This window comes from Prionailurus bengalensis, chromosome D2 (assembly GCF_016509475.1).
Source record: "Prionailurus bengalensis isolate Pbe53 chromosome D2, Fcat_Pben_1.1_paternal_pri, whole genome shotgun sequence".
In the NCBI taxonomy this organism is placed as follows: Eukaryota; Metazoa; Chordata; class Mammalia; order Carnivora; family Felidae; genus Prionailurus; species Prionailurus bengalensis.
Window position 1 is genome coordinate 7,091,305 of NC_057351.1, and position 22,268 is coordinate 7,113,572.

The following is a 22,268-nucleotide window of genomic DNA, read 5'->3' on the forward strand; positions in this document are numbered from 1 at the left end:
GAACAATAGAATTTCGTCATCTGAGTCTTGACATCGGAGTCTGGTTACATATTTTCTTCTTTGCTTCCTTTTTTTTTTTTTTTATGGCTCTTTTTGTGTGTGTGGTAAAATTTGCACGTAATGAAATGTCCATCTTAAGTAAATATTCCGGGAGGGCCAGCCGATGCACCTGTGTACTTCAAACCCTTGCCAAGACTTCCGACACTGCTCTTCCCTGGGGAAAGCTGCCTGTCTGACTTGGGGTGTGTGTGTGTGTGTGTGTGTGTGTGTGTGTGTGTGTGTGTCCTGTTTTCCCGTTGATGGATACTCGGCTCTTTGCGGTTTTTGTCCAAATGAAGTTGTACGTGTCTTTTTGTGGATACGTTTTCTCTCGAGTCCGTGCCTGTGAAACGTTTTCTCTGGAGTCATAGTGTACGAACGCAGTTGCTGAGTGGTACTGGAGGTTAATGTTTAGTTTTACAAGGCACCTGCCGGGCGTGTTTCCGGGATGGCCGTCCCACCTGACACCCTCCACTATTAACATGAGAGCGATGTCCTTGGTGCCATTCGATGTTAGCAATGGCGTCTCATTTGGGTCGCAGTTGGCATTCTCTCGTGACCCGTGACATCGAGCACTTCAGTACTCTCTGGCCGTTTGTGTGTCTTTGTGAACGGAGTGTTCAGATCTTCAAAGAGCATACACATGTATGTATGAGACCCTCCAGCTCTCCGGGGTGTGGGACCCCACTTACTTCATCTCTTCCGTCTATATTTCTCCCCAAAATGATGCCATCCTGCTTTGTTGAGTATCCTATTCCCGGTGCCTAGGATGGCCCCTGGCACAGAATAGGAGCTCATTTAAATAAACATTTGCTGAAAGAATCAATGAGTGAACAGATGAACTGACTTTGGATCTGATATCCAGACACAGTTTCCTTGACTGAATGGCAGTGATTAACCAGGAAACAGAGAGAAAAGGAAATTTTAATGTTCTCCTTGAGCTATAAAGTACTCTTGGCACGAAGGTCTCAGGATACCTTCAGGGGATTTGCTCACCCGAGGGGAACAGATGCTGGAATATCTCACGAATGAATCTCATTTGACCTCATTTATGAACCGTCTCGTGCTTCTTGGGTTCTGACTGGGGTTGCTTGAAAGATGATCAGAGCCTCTAGCCTCAGAGGGTTTATGTGACTTAAACCAGATTCCACTGTGCCTTCGGCGCCTAGCTGTTGGCTCCCTCTGGCACTGAAAATGCCTGTCTCCTACCCGACTGCCCCTTTGCTGGGTTCCATGCCTCCCTGGCGGGGCCCCGCCCACCGATGTATGCAGCGTTTCTGAGCCCCCAAGGGCCAGCAGGGGGCTGGCTCTTTCCCCTTGGTCTCCAAGCCGTTTCCCTGGTCCTAACCCAGCTGGCTCCAGCCTCTCCTGCTGGGGGTAGACACCCGGTAATCATCAGCAGCGTCCGTTGTCGCGGAGAACTTGACCATGTATACAGTATGTTCACACCCGTGATCTCATACAAGGTCCCGAACGGTCTAGCTGTATTCCTCTTTGGTTTTTTTTTCTCCCCCAAATGAGGTGCTATAAAGAAGTAATTTGGGGCGCCTGGGTGGCGCAGTCGGTTAAGCGTCCGGCTTCAGCCAGGTCACGATCTCGCGGTCCGTGAGTTCGAGCCCCGTGTCGGGCTCTGGGCTGATGGCTCGGAGCCTGGAGCCTGTTTCCGATTCTGTGTCTCCCTCTCTCTCTGCCCCTCCCCCGTTCATGCTCTGTCTCTCTCTGTCCCAAAAATAAATAAACGTTGACAAAAAAAAAAAAAGTAATTTAATTTGCTCCAGAGTATACAATTGCCCACATGTGGCCCCGAGTTTTCTCTGGGACTTGCTCAAAGAATATCAGTAACCACCATATGGGATCCCCCCTACCTACTGCCCTAGGATCACTTGTTACTTAGGAAATGTCCACCCCAGACTGTACTTACTGGCTCATGTTACCATTTTTATTCATCAGAGTGTAGGATCAGGATCAGATAATCCGTGCCCGTACTGGCTGATTTTTTTTTTTTTTTTACAACGTTTATTTATTTTTGGGACAGAGAGAGACAGAGCATGAACGGGGGAGGGGCAGAGAGAGAGGGAGACACAGAATCGGAAACGGGCTCCAGGCTCCGAGCCATCAGCCCAGAGCCCGACGCGGGGCTCGAACTCACGGACCGCAAGATCGTGACCTGGCTGAAGTCGGACGCTTAACCGACTGCACCACCCAGGCGCCCCTGTACTGGCTGATTTTATTGCGGCCCAAATAAAGACACTCGAGATATGAATTTGCCTCCAAGACTCATGACTGGCACACTTCTGCTTCTGCGGGGCTTTTTGAAAGATTAGAAAGTTCACACGCTGACCCTTGGGGAAGCAGAAGCAGGGGGTAGTGCTTGTGAAAAGCAGCCTCGGGCGCTGGGACTATAGTCTGAGTCTGCAGGGAGCGAGCTGGGTGTTGCTGTCTCAGCGCTTGACTCTGTGATCGTGATCTCGTGAACCGGCTTCTTCCTGGCTCCGTAGAGAGAGGGGCTCAGTGAGCCCCTTCCCAGCACTTCCCCGGGGGCTGGGTTATCTGGGTTGTTTTCCACTGACATCCATAGCATTTGGTGAGAATACGCACTTACAGAGACAAAAGCGTTCCCCTAACCATCATCTAAAGGTGCACATGAAAAAAATGTTTTGACATTTATTTGAGAGAGAGAGAGAGAGAAAGAGAGCATTTGAGGGGGGGGGGGGCAGAGAGAGAGAGAGAGAGACAGAGAGAGAGAGAGAATCCCAAGCAGGCTCCGCCGTGTCAGCACTGAGCCCAGTGAGGGGCTGGAACTCACGAACTGTGAGATCACGATCTGAGCCGAAATCAGTCGGGCGCTTAACTGACTGAGCCACCCAGGCGCCCCTAAAGGTGCACACTTTTATTTTTATTTATTTTTTTTATTTATTTTTAAAAACTTTTTTTTAACGTTTATTTATTTTTGAGACAGAGAGAGACAGAGCATGAACGGGGGAGGGTCAGAGAGAGGGAGACACAGAATCGGAAACAGGCTCCAGGCTCTGAGCTGTCAGCCCAGAGCCTGACGCGGGGCTCGAATTCACGGACCTCGAGATCATGACCTGAGCCGAAGTCGGCCGCTCAACCGACTGAGCCACCCGGGCGCCCCAAGGTGCGCACTTTTAAATGTCACGGAACCAGAACTTTTACAGTGTGTCAGTAACTGTTTTATTCAAATGACGCTTTCAGCGGGTCATGGGGTGTATCCTAAAGGCAGCATCTTTCTCTAAATTAGTGGAATTAGTAAGTGTCTAAGTTTCGGTTAGGGATGACTGTTCACGTCATCGGTTGTTTTATTTTTTAGTTTATGTATACGTAGCGTATTATTTTACTAACACACTACTGGGCTTGGTCTTACGTTGCAGGAGAGCCAGCAGAAGTCCACCAACGTCGTCTATCAGGCCCACCACGTGAGCCGGAACAAGAGAGGCCAGGTGGTTGGGACACGGGGCGGATTCCGAGGATGCACCGTGTGGCTGACGGGTATGTTGTGTTGGTAGATACGTATGCATTTTGTTCGTTGAACACTGGTGCGTGACACACAATTTTAAGGAACTTAGTGTAATATATTACACGTATCACGTGTCTGTTTTTTTTTTTTAATTTTTTTTTTCAACGTTTTTAATTTATTTTTGGGACAGAGAGAGACAGAGCATGAACGGGGGAGGGGCAGAGAGAGAGAGGGAGACACAGAATCGGAAACAGGCTCCAGGCTCCGAGCCATCAGCCCAGAGCCCGACGCGGGGCTCGAACTCACGGACCGCGAGATCGTGACCTGGCTGAAGTCGGACGCTTAACCGACTGCGCCACCCAGGCACCCCTCACGTGTCTGTTTTAACACGGGAATGCGGCCAGGAACAGTGTGAAAAGCCTGGGCCTTAGCCCTCCCTCTGCCATCAGGGGGAAGAAGGCCTCCATTAAGGCACTGAGCTTCTTCTTGGTTCACGTCCTCTCTGGCAGGAAAGAAAGGGACAGGTTGGTGATGGCGTTGCTTTCAGCTAGCTCTAAAGGATCCTTGTGCCCAAACACATTTACTGGCAGATTCCTTATTTGGCAACAAGCATTTGGCTGTCTATGAAGTTTTGGATGTTTACAGATGTTCTTTATTGTTTTCTGATGTTTTAACATTGTGGGGAATGTTTCGCTTCAAAAAAACAAGTAAGGTTCTGCATAAGAAGGAAAACCAGTGAACCTTCATTAGGCTGACGATTGCCCCTTGCAAATAGAAATAACTCCGTCCCACGGAGGTGACCAAACGAATCTCCCTTTTCCTGTGTTTTTTGAAAAACATTTTTTTAACTTTTATTTATTATTGAGAGACAGAGAGACACAGAGCATGAATTGGGGAGAGGCAGAGACACAGAATCCGAAGCAGGCTGCAGGCTCTGAGCTGTCGGCACAGAGCCCGACGCGGGGCTCGAACTCACGGACCGCGAGATCGTGACCTGAGCCGAAGTCGGCCGCTTCACCGACTGAGCCACCCAGGCAGCCCCCTTTTCCTGTGTTTTTATAGTCTCAGAATGTCCAAGCTGCGGGTTAGTGACAGAACAGGAATTAGTCCTGGGCTGTCACCTCATACTCTGAGTACAAGGCACAGGACGTGGATCCCTGGGAGAAGGCCAGCGTAGCCCGGACTCAAAAGGAAGTACCACGCACCCGGTATTTCAAATAGACGCAAAGATGTTTGCCCAGGTTCTGAGATCAACGAATGTGTTCCTCTCTGCTCACAGATGCGGATTCATTCCGACCCGAAGGGAACTCTCAAGAATATGGCGGGCAGGACCCGCCTTACCCCTTCCCTTGCCGTTGAGTCTTTCCTGTTCCTGTCTCTATCAGCCTCATTCTTTCCCAAGTTTTTTCCCCGGGGCCGGAGGCACTTGCCTTTGGCTTCCTGGTTTCATCCCTCCGTGGCACAGCACGTTTTGCCAGCTGGCAGGGTGGGGACCGACCGCGGAGCAGGAGCTCGCTATAATCCGAACGGCGCTGTTCACCTGTCACGATTCCTGGACTCGCCCCCCAACTGCATCTCAGAGCCACGCTGGGCAGCGGTAGACAAAACACGGCTGTGTGTTCCAGACGCTTCCCTCTTCTTACGTGTTTGCCTTCACGTGTTCAGTTTTTGTCCCGGGACATACACGCGGGGTCCGCGTTACCGAACGTGGAACGGCCTTGAAACCAAAAAGAGAACAGGTAGAAAAGGGAAGAAAAACCCACACCCCTAAAGGATGTACTTCCCCTGTCTTTTTCTCGCTCTTAAAAAAAGACAGCTTTCCCCGATTTATTCCATGTTCTTAGGCTGCCACGATAGGCTACTGACCGGGCAGACCAAGAGAAACCAAGTATTTCGAAGCCAGAGACTTGGTTTGGAGCCCCAGCTCCGCTTACATGAACCGTGTGACTTGGGACAAGGCAGCTACGCCGGCCAAACCTTGGTTTCTTATTTGTGAAATGCGAATCAGCACAGGACCGGCCTCCCGGGGACGGGGGTAGGAATAAAAGAAATAAGGCACGTAGGCACTGGGCCCGGTGCCTGGCCCGTAGTAAAGCTCTTGGGAAGTGTGATTCACGTTAGCTCAGTGCATTAAAATAAATATGCCAACGACCCGGTTTACTACAGGCACTGTGATTTAGCTCTTAGCTTTGAGACCTGAAGCAAAATCGAAGGGCATTTCTATTATTTCTCTCCTTTTCCGACGTGAGAGAACATTCCAGAGATTCGGGAGTCTTGCTTCTACCCCACACCAGACACAATTCTAAGAGGAATTTCTCACCTGTGTCCCTATTCGAATGAAACTGAGTCACACACTAATATAATAGTGCCTTCAACAGTGACTTACAAAGATGCCATTTCTACTCATGATTCTCTGTGAAGGCCAAGGGCCCGATTGGAAAACATAACTAAACCTCGGAAACTGATTGTTTACTTTTGTATATCCCCTTTCTTTCCCAGTCTTTTTTTTTTTTAAGCTTATTTTTTTTAGTAATCTCTATACCCAACGTGGGGCTTGAACTCACGACCCTGAGATCAAGAGTCGATTTTTGGAGTGCTACATTTCCAGGGCAGTTGAGGTTGTGAGCTCTTAAGTAATTTGGGGCAGTCAACTTTGTCTTTCTCCTCACGACTTCCCTCACAGAGAAACTATAAAGTGTGGCGTCTGCGTCATTGTGCCTCGAAACCGGGGGAAGAGGCACATGGCAACTCAGTTCTCGCGGGAAGACTCCAGGCACCTGACCGTGCATCGGTCTCCTGGCTCAGGACTGTCTTCCTGTGTCGAGAGTCGTTTTGGAAAACATCTTGAAGCCAGAGGGGTCTGTTGTCCAAAATGGTTATCAGCCTCCGCGGGAGAGGTGGGCCTCCCGCTCTCCGTGACTGGCTGTCCCCTCCACCCCAGGTGATTCCTGTCAGGAGGGGCCGCGAGATATTCTGATTCTTTTTTTTTTTTTTTTCTCAAGAGAAGCCAGGATCTGGATTTGCACGCACAGTGTTCTGATCTTGCAAATACCCTTCAGGCAAAATAGGAAACACCAAGAACCATGTGTAATCCCCCCCACCCCGGGCCCCCCAACTTAGGAACCCCACTTGCTGTGAAATGCTGTAATTCTAACACGGAACAGCCGGCTATTTCAACAAGTGCAAATACTTGACTCCTAGTCAATTGTGCTTTTTTCCTCGATTTTTGTGGTATTGATTTGAGATCGACTGGTTGAAATGAACAGGTCTCTCCGGTGCTGGAAAAACGACAATAAGTTTTGCTCTGGAAGAGTACCTTGTGTCCCACGGCATCCCGTGCTACTCCCTCGATGGGGACAATGTCCGTCACGGCCTGAACAAAAACCTCGGATTCTCTCCCGGGGACAGAGAGGAGAACATCCGCCGAATCGCCGAGGTGGCCAAGCTGTTCGCTGACGCTGGTCTGGTCTGTATTACCAGCTTCATTTCTCCGTTCACAAAGGTAAGATGATGTGGCCCTTCCCCCCCCCCCACCCCGTCCCATCCCCCCAGCTCCCCCACTCCCCCCCCCCCCCATGCCAGTGCTTCTGAACCTCCAGAGAGAGGAGTCAGGTGGAGGGGAGGGCGCCAGCGAATGTTGTCTTTTCAATTTCCCCCACTCTTTCTTTTGCTCCCCCATTTCCTGTTTCCTGTTGGTTATGTAAAGAGAGTTCCTTCATTTCCAGATGCCGGGCCACCGGCTGACCTAAAACCCTTCCGCACTCAGCACCGTGAGGGACATCTGGCCGCAGTTGAAAGGAAGAAAAAGTTAAACAAAAAAAGTCAAAGCCTCTCTAATCTCATTTCTCCAAAAAGTCCGAATGCTTATGGTTTGCTGAAGAAAATGGGCAGTTCAGTGGGGGCCTGGGTGGCTCAGTCCGTTAAGCACCCGACTTCAGTTCAGGTCACGATCCTGCGGTCTGTGGGTCGGGGCCCCGCATCGGGCTCTGTGTTGACAGCTCGGAGCCTGCTTGGGATCCTCTGTCTCCCTCTCTCTCTCTGCCCCTCCTCCCCTCGTGCTACCTCTGTCTCTCTCAAAATAAGTAAACAAACTTAAAAAAAAAAAACAAAACTAAAAAAAACCCCAACAACTATCAAGTCCCAGAGCCCACACCGTTTTGGGAGGGAGCTTTCCGTGGCCAAAGCTCTGCTTACCCTCTCCAATGTGTTTTCCCCAGGACCGTGAGAACGCCCGCAAGATCCATGAATCGGCAGGACTGCCGTTCTTTGAAATATTTGTTGACGCGCCTCTAAACATCTGCGAAAGTAGAGATGTCAAAGGTCTCTACAAGCGGGCCCGAGCCGGGGAGATCAAAGGTAGGGGAGCCAGCGCTGTGGCCCGTGCGTAAGTTACTTCTGCCGCTGAGCCTTGGCAGTCTGTCCCCACAAACCCGTCTGAGGTTTCAAAACCCGTTTTCCAAAATCGCATGTAGCGCACCCAACTTTTTGTCAAACCACAGTATGTTAAAAAATTGTTTTTTTAATGTTATTTTTGAGAGAGAGGGAGAGACAGAGCGTGAGCGGGGGAGGGGCAGAAAGCGAGGGAGACACAGAATCCGAAGCGGGCTCCAGGCCCCGAGCTGTCGGCACAGAGCCCGATGCGGGGCTTGAACCCATGACCCATGAGATCGTGACCTGAGCCGAAGTCGGACACTTAACCGACTCAGCCACCCAGGCGCCCCCAAAGCACAATATATTCACGATGTCCCCGGGCTAATTAAAAGGTGGGCTTGTATTTTCCAAGAACTATCACCTCGGTCGTGAGTAGTAAAGTTCACGGAACTGAAATGGGTTTGTGCACATGAGTGTGTGTCTAGAGGGGATGGTTTTAGACTTTTCTCTTCTGCTCGTCTTCCTTTTAGATTCTACTCAGCTCCAGAGGGCTTGGACCTCCCCAAATTTTGTTGATAATTTGGGGCTTTCTATGTGGAAAATACAGCTCTGTGTGTGTGTGTGTGTGTGTGTGTGTGTGTGTATACATATTTTATCTCTGGCTAGAGGTCAAGGGTGGCTGATGACCTTTTCTGTTATAATCTAAATCCTCAGCTTAACACATGATTCCGACCCGTGTTCTGTCTTGTTTAAAAACACTGTTGGTGCTGATGTGATCTTCACCCTTGTGCCCGGCAGGGTTCACAGGTATCGATTCTGATTACGAGAAACCCGAAACTCCCGAGCTTGTGCTCAAAACCAACTTGTCTCCAGTGAGTGACTGTGTCCAGCAGGTGGTGGAGCTCCTGCAGGAGCAGGTGGGTGGCCCGGCCGTCTTTTCTTCTTTTCTCTTTTTTTCTGAAGTTGAACCAAATCACAGAAGATCACTTATTTACCAAGGCATCCTTCTTACCGTTTTCATTTCAAATTGTTACCAATTCCGCTTCATTGCAGAACATCGTACCCCACACTATAATGAAAGGCATCCACGAACTCTTTGTGCCAGAGAACAAACTCGACCAAGTCCGAGCTGAGGCTGAAGCTCTCCCTTCGTTAGCAATTACCAAGGTAAGACAGACAGTGCAGACTGACCGCAGCAGAACCAGGCGTAATGGCGGTCGTTAGAGTCCATTTACAATCACTCTTAATAATGAGGACGGAATGGGGGCGCCGGGTGGCTCAGTCGGTTAAGCACCCGACTTCGGCCCAGGTCATGATCTCGTGGTTCGTGAGTTCGAGTGCCGCGTCCGTCTCTGTGCTGACAGCTGGGAGCCTGGAGCCCGCTTCGGATTCTGTGTCTCCCTCTCTCGCTCTGCCCTTCCCTGGTTGATGCTCTGTCTCTGTCTATCTCTCTCTCAGAAAGTAAATATTTAAAAAAAATAGGGGCACCCAGGTGGCTCAGTTGGTTAAGCGTCCAACTTTGACTCAGGTCATGATCTCATGGTTTGTGGGTTCAAGCCCCACATCGGGCTCAGTGCTGACAGCTGGGAGCCTGGAGCCTGCTTCGGCTTCTGTGTCTCCCTCGCTTTCTCCCCCTCCCCCACTCATGCTCTGTTTCTCTCTCTTCTCTCTCTCTCTCAAAAATAAACATTAAAAATTTTTTTAAATAATAAGGAAGGTATGGGTGAGGGAGGTACAATGTCCATAAAGAAAAACATTTCATTTTTTTTTTAAACCTCTTCTTCAAGAGATTAAAAAAAAAAAAATTCCCATGAAGAGCTGCCCCAGGGCCCTGGTCAATGCCACAGACAGGGAACGTAGCTTCTGTTATGCACAGGGCAGCGTGACATGATTGTTGTTGTATCTTCAGTTCTGCAAAAGTGCAGGCATCGGGCAGTATTGATTGGTTGGCAACTGCTGAGAAAATAGTTTTTTCAGAATGCCAGTGTTTTTTGGGGCAGTCGAGAAGGAATTTGGAGAAAACCAGTCACCCCGTGATCTAAAGTGACGGGAAGCTTTTTCTACTCTGCAAATCCTACTTTTTCCTAACGAGGCAGAGTCCAGCCTCAGTGGAGGGTGTAGACTGCTTCGGTCACAATGAATTTACTGCCCGGCACAGGGAAATACAACCTCGGCAAACTGCACTACACCCATCTGCCTTCCTATGGGTCAGTACCAGTCGGTCCATAGCAGGTGATCACATCTTCACTGGTACCTTTTTGTTATCCTTGAAAACCCCGGACAGTTTTGAAAGAGGCACATAAGTTGGGAACCTGTTTCAGCTCACTTGTTCTCTATGAAGTCGTGAAAAATTTATAAGCAGAACCCCCTGACCCCACAAAATAAATTCTGAGTCCTCCAGCGCTCCAGAAAAATGTTGTTATGCATTGCTGTACGTAATTATAATTGCGGTGTGGAATGATAGTTTCAGTAACAACATGGGCCGCAGGGTACAGCAGAGCTTCAAATAACCTAATAATTAATTTTTTTGGCCCTAGGGTCGGCAGGAAAGGGCATCAGAGCAATGACGCATGATTAGGGTTTTAAAGGATGAGTAAGATTTCTCCATGAGCCCGAGGGGCCAGGGCTTGCAGGGCTCTCGGTATCATGCTAAGAATTTTGGACTTTTAGAGTCAATGATTCGGCAATTTCAGTCGACTAACTAGGACATGTGGTGAAAGCGTGTGGCCATACCAGAATTTTCTGTAGGAAAAAAGGAAAAGGGAATGATCAGTGAATGTTCCCACAGTTGCACACCCTCGGGAAATCTGCAGCCTGAGGCGGTCAAAGAGGTCGCCTCCATTTCAAATCTTTTCCCTACACTCCGGTAGGAAAGTTTTAGACTCAAACTTAATCTGACCCCTGGATCATGGGTCAGCATAAAAGCGGGAAGACTGAAAACAGAAAAACTTCTGCCTTTTTCTCCTGACAGCTGAGTAAGAAAGGGCTTGCCCCGGGGCCAGATGGCTGAGAAACGAGCTTCTGGAAATGTTCACCTGTTTCTTGTGTTTTGCAGCTGGATCTGCAGTGGGTCCAAGTTCTGAGCGAAGGCTGGGCCACTCCCCTCAAAGGGTTCATGCGAGAGAAGGAATACCTACAGGCTGTTCACTTTGACACCCTGCTGGATGGTACGGGCTCTCCCTGTTTGTTTCTCACTCTTCGTTATTATAGAAAAAAAATCTTTCTCGGAAGTCTTCACAGGATCAAGGAAAGTTCATTCTTAGTGTTAATTCTTGGGTCGCACATCTTAACCGGGGAGAAATATTTAAATCATGTATGGTGGGTCTAATTCTATCATGCGTAAATTCCATTTTTAGGACTTTTTTCATGATCCTTGAGGGATTAGTGATTATTTGAATCTAAGGGACTGAAAAAGGAAGGTTTTACTTGCACGCAAAGCCGAGAGAAGGTGAAGTGTTTCACCGCACTTGTGCTGGTGTTTAGAATCGAGTCGGGAGCACCGTTGCCCGCCGCTGGGACCCCCCTGGGGCAGCCAGGGAGAAGCTAGCACAGGGTCCTGTTGTGCAGGGTGCCCCTCAGCCCCCAGACTGCTGGGTCACATGTTATCGCAGCAGCTGCATTCCTCAGTGGATGAAAGTGTCACTGCTCATGCCCTTCCACGAGATCAACGCAGTGGCTTCCTCCTAACCCTCACAGGGAGCATTAAGTCTGCCTTCTGGGCACAGGCTGAATGACTTTAGAGAACTGACTGGTCCAGGTCGGAAGCACGTGTTATTCAGAAAACTTCCGGCCCCTTCCATGATCATTTCCTTCCCAGAACTGCCTGTACTTGTCAAATGGAACTTGTCTGTTTCAAGACTCTCCGCCCCCCCCCCCCCCCCCCCGCCACCTACCAGGAATGGCTGCTAAGTGGGAGGGGCTGGGAAAGCCCCCGGGATTTGTAACACTAAGCAGGGCTCCCAGACCTTTTGGGAAGAAACATCAAATCAGATGTTCTTTCTTGACAAACGATGCTGACGTTCTGAGCGTGTGGCTCTGCCTAGGGAATGGGGCAGAAAGGCAGAATCAGAACTCTGACAAGGCTCTGGTCAAAGTAGACCCTTCCCTCTTATTCCCCTGTTGGGCCTGAGAAAGTCCCATCGCCCGAGACCTTCATTCCTCAGATACGATAACATTCCCAAATACGATTGCTCTCCTTGTAGCCTGCCTTTACAACAACAATAGTAACGTGCGTCTGTAGGCTTTCCCCATCTCCAGGGCATACTCTCGGGCCTTATTTAACTTGATCTTCATCAAAGTCTTAGAAGACGGGCAACGATGCTCACCCCCTTGGCAGACGAGGAAGCGGATCTCGGGCAAAGTGCTTTGCTCGAGTTCATGCCCCTCGTCCAGGACCAGAGACCAGAACCTCCCGACTTCTGGCCCAGAGCGATTTCATACCAGGCTGTTCTCCTGGCATCCTTTCCGATAGAAGTTAGAAGGCCAGGACGTCTGACGTTTACCTCGATGTCTTAATTGCGACACATGCCGAACACAGGCGTTGTCAAGTAAACGTCATGGGGCCCAGCGGACAAGAAGAGTTTGACCACAAGCACCCCGACCACAGTTGTGGCTCGGAGACTGGCAAACCGCAGTCTAAGTGAGGGCTTAATTCCAGACACAGTGCTGTCACCTTTTGACAGGTACTTGTTCCGGAAAGAAAAATACAAGGGCAGTGGGCGCAGGTGCAGAAGTCAGCGTTGGTGGAAATGCAGGGTCCTTCACCCTGGGGTCTAGGACTTCGTCGTGGGGGGCACAGAAACCATCCTAGGATAGGCGCCAATCATTTGTGGTTTAAGGGGGGCAGAAGGGGCATTTTCCTGGGTTGAGAGTTCCTAGCTTTTGGTAGATTCTTAAAGGAGTCCGTGGTCCAACAAGATGAACAGCTAATGCTGTAATAATCCATCTGGAGAATTTAGGCAAATCTCGCTCCCTCCTTCACACACCATTTCAATGTCAGTTTATGGTGTTCTTCAATTGGTGAAACACCCTGATTTTCTCCTTATTTGGTCCTAACCACCATGAGGTAGATGAAGCCCTTATCGTGGCCCTCCCTACTCATGCCGTCACGTGTCTCCCCCCAAAGCCCACCAGTGTGGAGACATGAGTGAGGTCACTTTGCCATCGATACTGGGGTCCCACGAGCTCCCGATTCCTACCTGCTGCCACAGAAGCCCCAGTTCTTCCCCCAAACCCACAAGCAAGCATCTGCGGGAGTTCTCCAGGGTGTGTTTCGTATGCTCCCGAGTCAGGCCACAGCCACGTGGATCCGTGTGGTTGTCGCACCCACAGAGGTACGGGTCCCACCAGCTCACTCCAGCCACTAAAGCCTCTGTGCCCACAGGGCACAGACTCTCTCAAGTGGGAAGGAAAATGTTCCCTTCCTCCGGGCTGACCTCAGTCCAGGACTCTCCAGTGCACTGCTTGACTCCCAGGGTGTTAAAAAGTTGGGTGAAACCTCTTGGGATGAGTACACATGCCTTTATGGTCCTCTGGTCGCCAGTCAGCAGGAGTCCGGATCACATGCCATGCTGCTTCTTGACCCTTACCCCTTCCCACCTGTAGGGCCTGTTTCTGGGACTCTTTGCAAGACTCCTTCTGCCCCCCGCCCCCCCGTGGGGATTTTCTGCTGGCTCTACCCCAGAGTCAACCACAGTCCCACTGGACACAGGTCTGCAACCCCAATTGTAGTTACGATTCAAAAGTGCCCCCCACCCGAGAAGCCTCCTCGACTCCTATGTAAACTGATTAATAAAAACAGACGCCAGGGAAATAGAGGCGGGACATCACAGTGGGAGGAGTGCGAGCTTTGGATCCACACTGCGTTCATAGGCTAGTGATTTGCTAGGAACCTGGGGCAAATTAGTTACCTCTTTGGCCCCAGCTCCCTCAAGTGTGGATGCTAATAACCGTACCTACCACGTTGGGATGCTGAAAGTTTAAGGAACGACCGGTCCACGAGTAAATGTTCCATATATGAACAGACCCCCACTGCATACAATGAAAAGACCCCGAAATCTTGAAGAGACTCTGCGGCCATAGTTACATCAGTTTGGAAGCAGCACAGATAAGGAGTTCATCGGTTAGCCAGTAAATATTTACGGAGTGTCCTCCTGTGCCAAGTTTAGGTTTGTTCTAGCTGCTGGAGGTAGAGTGGTAGTGAAGACAGACGTGAGCTTGCGAGGACAGATATACAGCCCAGTTTCCGAACCCTAGAACAGTGGGTTCTTCCCCCCACCCCCCCCACCCCATATCAGTGGTTGCCAAGCCTGTTCTTCTTTAAGCCAAATAATGTGTTAATTTCAGTGAAATCTGAGGCAGTCTATGCAACAGAATGGGTGGGCTTGGCCTCCCTCCCCGTTGGACGGCAGCCCGGAGGGGATCGGGAGGAAACGGCTTGCAACCCTGTTCTGTGCCACATCCGTGATGGTCTCATGGGAGGGGTTGGCCTCTGACGGCTTTTGGACTGTGTAGACACAGTTAAATTCCAAACAGTGATGGATGTGTGTATCAGAAGGTCAAACACGATATCATTCATAGGGACATCGTTTTAATCCACGAAAGTCTGAGTGACCACCACTGACCATTTGAAATTTCTGTGGCCACAGACACGTAGTCCAACTTCGGCCATCAAACAACTGTACATTTCTTGATCACTTACAATCTGCAGGCAGTATTTTCTTTTTATTCGGACCATGTCTCCCAAAAGTATTTTTTTTTTTTTTAATTTATTTTGGAACAGAGAGAGACAGAGCATGAACGGGGGAGGGGCAGAGAGAGAGGGAGACACAGAATCGGAAACAGGCTCCAGGCTCCGAGCCATCAGCCCAGAGCGCGACGCGGGGCTCGAACTCACGGACCGTGAGATCGTGACTGGCTGAAGTCGGATGCTTAACCGACTGCGCCACCCAGGCGCCCCTCCCAAAAGTATTTTAAAAAAATTTTTTTAATGTTTATTTTATTTTTGAGAGAGAGACAGAGTGTGAGCAGGGGAGGGGCAGAGAGAGGGAAACACAGACTCTGAATTAGGCTCCAGGCTCTGTGCTGATAGCACAGAGCCCGACATGGGGCTTGAACTCATGAACCATGAGATCGTGACCTGAGCTGAAGTCGAACGTTCAACTGACTCAGCCATCCGGGTGCCCCTATTTTGTTCATTTTAATTTTCTCGAAGGTTCACATTTCTCCTTAAATTAGAAAGCAAAACAAAACAAACAGAAACCTCAGCCTACTCAGTCCAAAAGCAAAAAAAAAAAAATTTTTTTAAGTGTTTGTGATGATTGCATAACATGAGTTACTCCTTATATGACTCAAGGATATACTTTCATGTCCATTGATGACACCACTTTGTTTTTCACTAGATACAGAGTTTTGAGGTTGTTACAGATCCTCAGGCCATAAATGTCTCATCTGAATTTTTTAAAATGGCACCTCAAGCTTGTCAAGTTCTTGACTGGTGGCATTTGAGGAGGGTCACAACATGGCGGCCTTGTGAGTCTTGACCGTTTGATGACGTCTTATGTAGCCCTGACTTGCCAAGACAGGGCTTGAGGGCTTTCCATATATCCCCCCAGCATTTATTTAGCACCTAATGTGTTCCGACCCTGGTGTTTAACACAGGATATCACATTCAATCCGGGTAACACCACTGTGAAGGTATTTTGCTCCTATGAGGAAATAAGTATTGGAAAGATTAAATAACGCGAAGCCCGGCTTCAAATCCAAGTTCTCTTGGTTCTAGTTTTTGTACTTGTTCTACTAGGCATACTTGTGTGTGCTTTAAATATCTGGGATTCCAGGACATTCTAGAACAGTTTGCTACTACGCCTACCAATACCTGGTTTGGAGCCATTTGGTAGTAGTTATACAACATCACATATTTGTAAGAGACAACTTTTTGCTGAAGTAGGAGGTGCCTCTGACATATGCTGTAATTATTTTAAAACAGATAATCATCTAAGTGGATTATGCACTGAACGACATTTCAGTACAAATTCTGCTGTCGCCAGCTTTTTGCGGTCATATACTCTTTAGAGCAGAAGCAAAAGGCTCAGTACGTTTATCTGTTGTATGTGTGAGTTTATCTGTTGTATGTGTGACGTTGTGTATTAGGAATGTGTTCTTTGACATTGTTGCTTTAAGATTATCTTGGTGGAGAGCTGAAAACATGTTTCTTAATTGTGTTTGTATTTCTCTAGGCATGGTCCTTCCTGGTATGTACTTTAACTTTCCAAGTAGTTCAATTATTATAATTAGATGTTTATATTAATTATAAATGGTTAAGAACATAATTAAAAAAAAAATCCAAATGAACCAGTTGGAATTGCTAACAGTTCATGATCCAGCCAGTTATAAGAGAGTAATGCTGCATTCTTCTGTTGATTGGAGTCCAAATAACAGGAAATTTCTGGATCAGATGCAGCTGTTGTCTACAATGTCGTATTTGGCTGACAAAAGTAAACTTGTTGCTAAATTATTGTCGCACATTTTGTCCCTGGGACTTAAAGAATTTATAATCCTTCCTGCTAATTACTTCTGAGTGCTGTTCCTCAGTTAGTTTTGCAAATCCAGAATGCTTTCTCTACTGATTTGTAAAACATTTTTAATCGATGAAAGATAAATCAATTTTAGATGCAATTTAAATGGACGCACCTGGTTGGATTGTGGATAATTGTACTTCATTTGTTTGTGATGTGTGATTATGCATGAATTTAATTTCAAGCTATGATGATTGATAGTTGTAGAACTGGGAATGAATACACAGCTTTGTTACGGCTGTAAAGTTCTGCACTCTACCAGAATGAAAAGGTAAAATTCTGAAGATACCATTTATCTTGGGCATTGTTTTCATCACCGTTGTTTTCCTCATTGTTATTTAAAAAGCCCAGCTAAGCAATAAAAAGCGTAGAAACAGCCCTTGTTTCACGAAGCACGGAGTTACGTGTTGGACTAGCCATGGACTCCGAACCCAGCAGTCGTTTCCAAAGCGAGATGGATCCCCGTAAGATCAGTGCTCGCTTCGGCAGCACAGACACTAAAATCAGATCACTGTAAGATCAGTCTCGGCAGACGAGCGGCACACGATGGAAAAGGCTGACAGCCCGAGTCAACGTGTGAAACCATGGAGGGTGCTTCAGCAGAGTGCCCTTGTGGGACAACTTCCTGCCGTAGAACAGTTGGTAACGCCCGTAGAGAAAGCACAGTAAATCTGCTTATACTGATTGTTGCTGCAGGCGGATGAGTTTGGGCGGCCTCAGTTCTCAGCAGGCCTCTTTCCCTAACTCCCCGAAGATTAGCTCTCTTATCTTGACCACCTGCCAGGAAGGGCTGTTTCCCCAGGTCAAGGCCAAGGTGAACGTGGCTGAGAGACTACCCTGGGCAGGAACCTAGTGGACCGAAGGAGGTGATTGCCACAGGAAAGTGCTGGAGCCCTTGGATTTCAACCCAGAATAACTGCCCGAAGCCAGCACTGCAAGGGTGTGGTGGGCAGACCTAGGCTCTCTCGGGCTTCCCGCCCGCCTTTTGCTTTGCATTTGGTTTTCCTTCATTTTGGTCAAGTCGCCGTAAGCAGTGTGGTCAGTGATCCACAGAACACATGCTATCTAGTTAGATCATCGACAGCCTTGAAGGGGGTTCCTGTTAGCCTCTCTCCCCTTTTCTCAGCTCGACTGAGCGGTAGGATTAATCATCTTGCATCATCACCCTCCACTGGCGAAGTGCTACACGACAGGGCCACTCTCGGCAACCCAGCGATGTACGTAGTATTTGTTAGCCCATCTCTCAAGTGGGGAAACAGCACAGGGAAGATGAGGGGCACAGGCAGTCAGTGGGAGAACGCCTGAACTTTGAAACAAAGGAGTTATTTGAACGACAAAACCCCTGACTTCCTGTGCAGGCGTCCAATTTGTGGTTTACCAGGGCTCCCAGGGCGGGTCACAGGGTTTTGAAGGTTAGGTTTAAAAGACTTCATGAATCGAGGGGGTATTGCCTCAGGCCCATAAATAACTGCATTTGTTTCCTATGGAGTTGAATGTTTTCCTTATTCACGTGCTCTTGTTCCCTTCTGAGTCTTGAACTTGGGAAGCCCTCCTAAAGCTTCCTAAAATTCTTCACTGTTGTACCCTCAACGGCGTGCCCCCATTTTCTTGCCTGTAAGTACAGCAGACGTAGTTGGTGGATGTTTGGCGTCACCATAGAAGTGGGGAGACAGCTGGTTGTTTCTTTTTTTTTTTTTTAATGTTTATTAGTTTTTGAGAGACAGAGGGAGAGAGAGACAGAGAGCACAAGCGGGGTAGGGACAGAGAGAGGGGGAGACACAGAATCTAAGGCAGGTTCCAGGCTCCAAGCTGTCAGCACAGAGCCCGACGTGGGGCTCGAACCCACAAACTGTGAGATCATGACCTGAGCCGAAGTCAGATGCTTAACCGGCTGAGCCACCCAGGTTCCCCTGGGTCGTTTCTTTTATATTATCTGGCCTCATTAAGAAATGAGATGTTTCCGGGAAGCCGGATTATAATCTTTGAAGCCCCAAACTAAAAAACGACTACATCTTTTAACCATTTTGTCTAGAAATATTTAAAAATGTACTGCTAAAAAACCCTAAATGATTTCATATTCACTTTAAAATATGTGTTAAATGTAAGGCAACTTTAAAAGTGACTTCATCAGGGGCTCCTGGGTGGCTCAGGTCATGATCTCACGATTTGTGAGTTCAAGCCCCACATCTGGCTCTGTGCCGACAGCTGGGAGCCTGGAGCCCGCTTCGGATTCTGTGTCTCCCTCTCTCTCTGCCCCAACCCTGCTCACACTCTGTCTGTCTCTCAAAAAATGAATAAATGTTAAAAAAAATTTTTTTTAAAAAGAAATTTTTTTTTTCAACGTTTATTTATTTTTGGGACAGAGAGAGACAGAGCATGAACAGGGGAGGGGCAGAGAGAGAGGGAGACACAGAATCGGAAACAGGCTCCAGGCTCTGAGCCATCAGCCCAGAGCCTGATGCGGGGCTCGAACTCACGGGCCGCGAGATCGTGACCTGGCTGAAGTCGGACGCTTAACCGACTGCGCCACCCAGGCGCCCCCCCAAAAATTTTTTTTTAAATAAAAAAAAAAGTGACTTCACTGCCACTATTGACCTGAGTGGTAACATAATGGTGCCCTGAGGGGTTACTGGCCCCACACAGAAGGAACCCCTGTGACTCTCCTTTTGGTTTCTTTATTAGTCAGGGTTCTCCAGAGAAACAGGAGACGGGTGGGGGGTGGGGGTCACAGAGAGAGAGGGAGAGATTGATTTTAAGGAACTGGCTCTTGAAGTTGCAGAGCCTGGCAAGTCCGAGATCTGCAGGGTAGACTGGCAGGCGAGAGACCCCGGGGGAGACGTAATTCAGCCCCACAGTCTATGGGCAGAATTCCCTATTCTTCCTAGAAAGTCCGTCTATTTCTGTTGGGTCCTTCAAGTGATTCTCTGAGGCCCACCACCTTACGGAGGGTAATCTGCTCTACCCAAAGTCCCCTGACTTACATGTTCATCCTATCTTAAAAATACCTTCAGAGAGACATCTAGAATAATGTTCGACTGACTACCTGGGAACTGCAGGCTAGTCGAATGGACACATAGAGTTTCTACGTCAGTTTTTAAGTCATTTTCCTGCCGTAAATTCTCTGAACACCACCTCCCACACCTTCCGGTTTGTTGTGTTGTATACGGAGAGACCAGAATGCCAGTTGACTTAAATTCTTTGTAAAGTAGGATACTTAGCCTCAGGGGGAGAGGTGCTCGCTGTCCATGGGAAATGCATGAGTTTTAGGAAACCAGCTTTGCATGGTTTTCCCTTCTTTCTGTTTTTCGACTGGTAGTTCTTTGTAGCAGTTGGGCTGGTGAGGATGTTGGTCCTCAGGTCAATCTTTTCGATAGCATTTAAAGGTGATGCTGAGCCTGGACCATAGTAAACAGAGCAGGTGGATGGCTTGGTCCTTCCTACCCGCTAGTGTTAATGGTCTGACTCTTTTTTTTCTCTCTCTTTTCAAAACAGTGTGTTGGTAGCACAATGAGAGCCTAAACAGAGAACAAGAGATTGGCCAATGTTGTTACAGGACTCATTTCCAAGAGAGACCAGAGGTTTGCGTTTGGGTTTGCTTGGCCAACCTTTATTTTGTGTAATTGGATTTCTAAAGACCTTAAAACTCTCTGGTATGTTGAGGTCAGCACCACTCTTGCAAAAGGGAACTCAGAAGAGAGACGTCCCCTCCTCAGTCCCCAAATTAGGTCACTTCCTGAAGCCACCTCCGTGATTTGAAACGCAGCCCACTTTTCACGGATGCGTCTGTCTCTTGCTTTGAGAAGCCTCTCAAGGCCTTCTTGTCAGACCCCCTGGAGAAACTGCTGCGGCCAACACAGCCACGGGGGACTTAGGTCTTCGTGCCCCGTGCACTTCAGGCAGTGTTTGAACCCACGTTGTGCATATTCGAAGCCCCCTTCAAGGATGGTACACCTCGGATCCCGTATTCACGCGTCCTGTGGCTCTTTCTACAGACGGAGTGATCAGCATGAGCATCCCCATCGTGCTGCCTGTCTCTGCGGATGACAAGACGCGGCTGGAGGGACGCAGCGAGTTTGTCCTGACCTACGATGGACGGAGAGTGGCCATCTTACGAGACCCCGAATTCTACGAACACAGAAAGGAGGAGCGTTGTTCCCGTGTGTGGGGGACGGCGTGTGCAAAGCACCCCCACATCAAAGTAAGTTGCAAGACCATTGGAAGGGCTCTCTTGTTCTCGTTCGATTTTGGACGAAAAGCGTTCCTTTTTATTCCTTCACGAAGGACTTAGCGACACCGGGGAAGACGGAGGAAGGCATTCCTGAGGTGGGACTTGCAGGCTTTGCCTTGGGAGATCTTGTTAGAAAGGGGCGGAAAACGTCTTCCTGTTTGAGGGCTGCTCTGGACGATCCCCTGAATCCCCGCATGATGGTGACTCCCTCAGCTAAATGGGAAACGACCGGGCCGGGTATCATTTAGCCTGGCACCTCGAACACAGGGCAAAAGTCAGAGCCGCAGCGGTGCCCCAAACTAGGGCTTGTGGTGCTCTCCATCTTGAACATTCACCGGGGAAGCGCGTTCCTTCATGCAGAATGGGTCCAAGCAAACCCTGGCAAGAGACTCCAAGTTCATGCTCTGTGGCCAGCTGAAGGGGGGTCAGTGACATTCTTTCAGTAAACAGAGCTCAGCGCATATAGCGGCAGAGTTTCCAGAGGGAAATGGCGCCTTTTTGTCGGTGGCTATTTTAAGATTGAAAAATGTGGTCATCTGATTATGATCATCTTGAGTCCATCCTGCCTACAGGCGAAATAGGCTAATCTTCCTCAGATTCCTTCACAACCTCTACTTGGTGGGGGTCGGGGAGGGGCAGGAATGGAAAATACCATGGAATCACTGGGTGTGGTTCATTTCCCATAAAGACAAGTATGTGAAACTGAATGCAAAAGCCAACCCTCACCCAAGATCAGAGCATTAGGGTTGAAATTTTAAAAAGCCTTAAACTAGTAATTCGACTTACCAGCTTCCCCAGGGGGCTGGAGTAATAGACTTCCAGAAAATTCATGGGGACAGAGAACAGTTTGAAGCCCAGGAGACACTAAGAAGCCTTGTGATCAGACAAGGTCTGGGCCTCAGTTTCTTCATTGATAAAAAGAGGGGCCAGACTCAAAATAACTCCAGAATCTCTCTCAACCCCATGACCCTAGAAAATGGCTGTTTGAACAAACCTATCGGTACTGGTCGGGCAAATGTTTGTTTTGTTTTGTTTCCTTTAGTTGTGAAAGGTTGCAAGGTAGGGGAAGGGCTCTTTCAAGGCCCCCGGTGACGTGACGGCCTCTGAACACAAGAGGTTAATGGGCGGCTTTTCATTTATTGGACACGATCCGTCCTGCAAATTAAGCATCTTTAATTTTAACGCACATCCAATTCAAAGTCATCTGAACAGGGTCCAAGAGGCTGGCAGACAGTCCTTGAAATGGCTGGGCGCTGACTGAGCGTGATTTCAGGAATTGTGTCCTGGGCCTTGATCATGCCTGTGGTGCATTTATTTCCTGATCGTAATTGCACAGGGTTGGGATGTTATCTTCGGTCAGTGACCTAAAGGATGAAGAATAGTGACCTTTTATCCACCTACTTCAGAAATTTCCAGATTCAGAAATCTCTGGGCCTATCATCCACAGCTACATGATAAGCGCTAAAAGAAAACAAACAACCCCCCCCCACCCCCAAAACCTAAGGAAGCCCTTAAGCAATTATTTCTTTTCATTTTGTCTCACAACATGTGTTGGCACTTGGAGTTCAGAATTTCT

General features: G+C 48.6%; 1 protein-coding gene across 3 annotated transcripts in view; it reads left to right on the forward strand.

Moving 5' to 3' along the window:
- PAPSS2 (3'-phosphoadenosine 5'-phosphosulfate synthase 2) overlaps positions 1-22,268 on the forward strand; it is a 74,428-nt gene that overhangs the window by 38,265 nt on the left and 13,895 nt on the right. For 2 of the 3 annotated variants that reach the window (XM_043597991.1, XM_043597992.1), the window contains exons 2-9: positions 3,432-3,549; positions 6,784-7,019; positions 7,735-7,873; positions 8,687-8,805; positions 8,942-9,055; positions 10,944-11,055; positions 16,126-16,140; positions 20,457-20,662. In XM_043597991.1, the coding sequence (XP_043453926.1) occupies positions 3,432-3,549; positions 6,784-7,019; positions 7,735-7,873; positions 8,687-8,805; positions 8,942-9,055; positions 10,944-11,055; positions 16,126-16,140; positions 20,457-20,662 (1,059 nt within the window). The remainder of the gene's footprint in view (positions 1-3,431; positions 3,550-6,783; positions 7,020-7,734; positions 7,874-8,686; positions 8,806-8,941; positions 9,056-10,943; positions 11,056-16,125; positions 16,141-20,456; positions 20,663-22,268) is intronic. The other variant, XM_043597994.1, reaches the window with a different exon arrangement.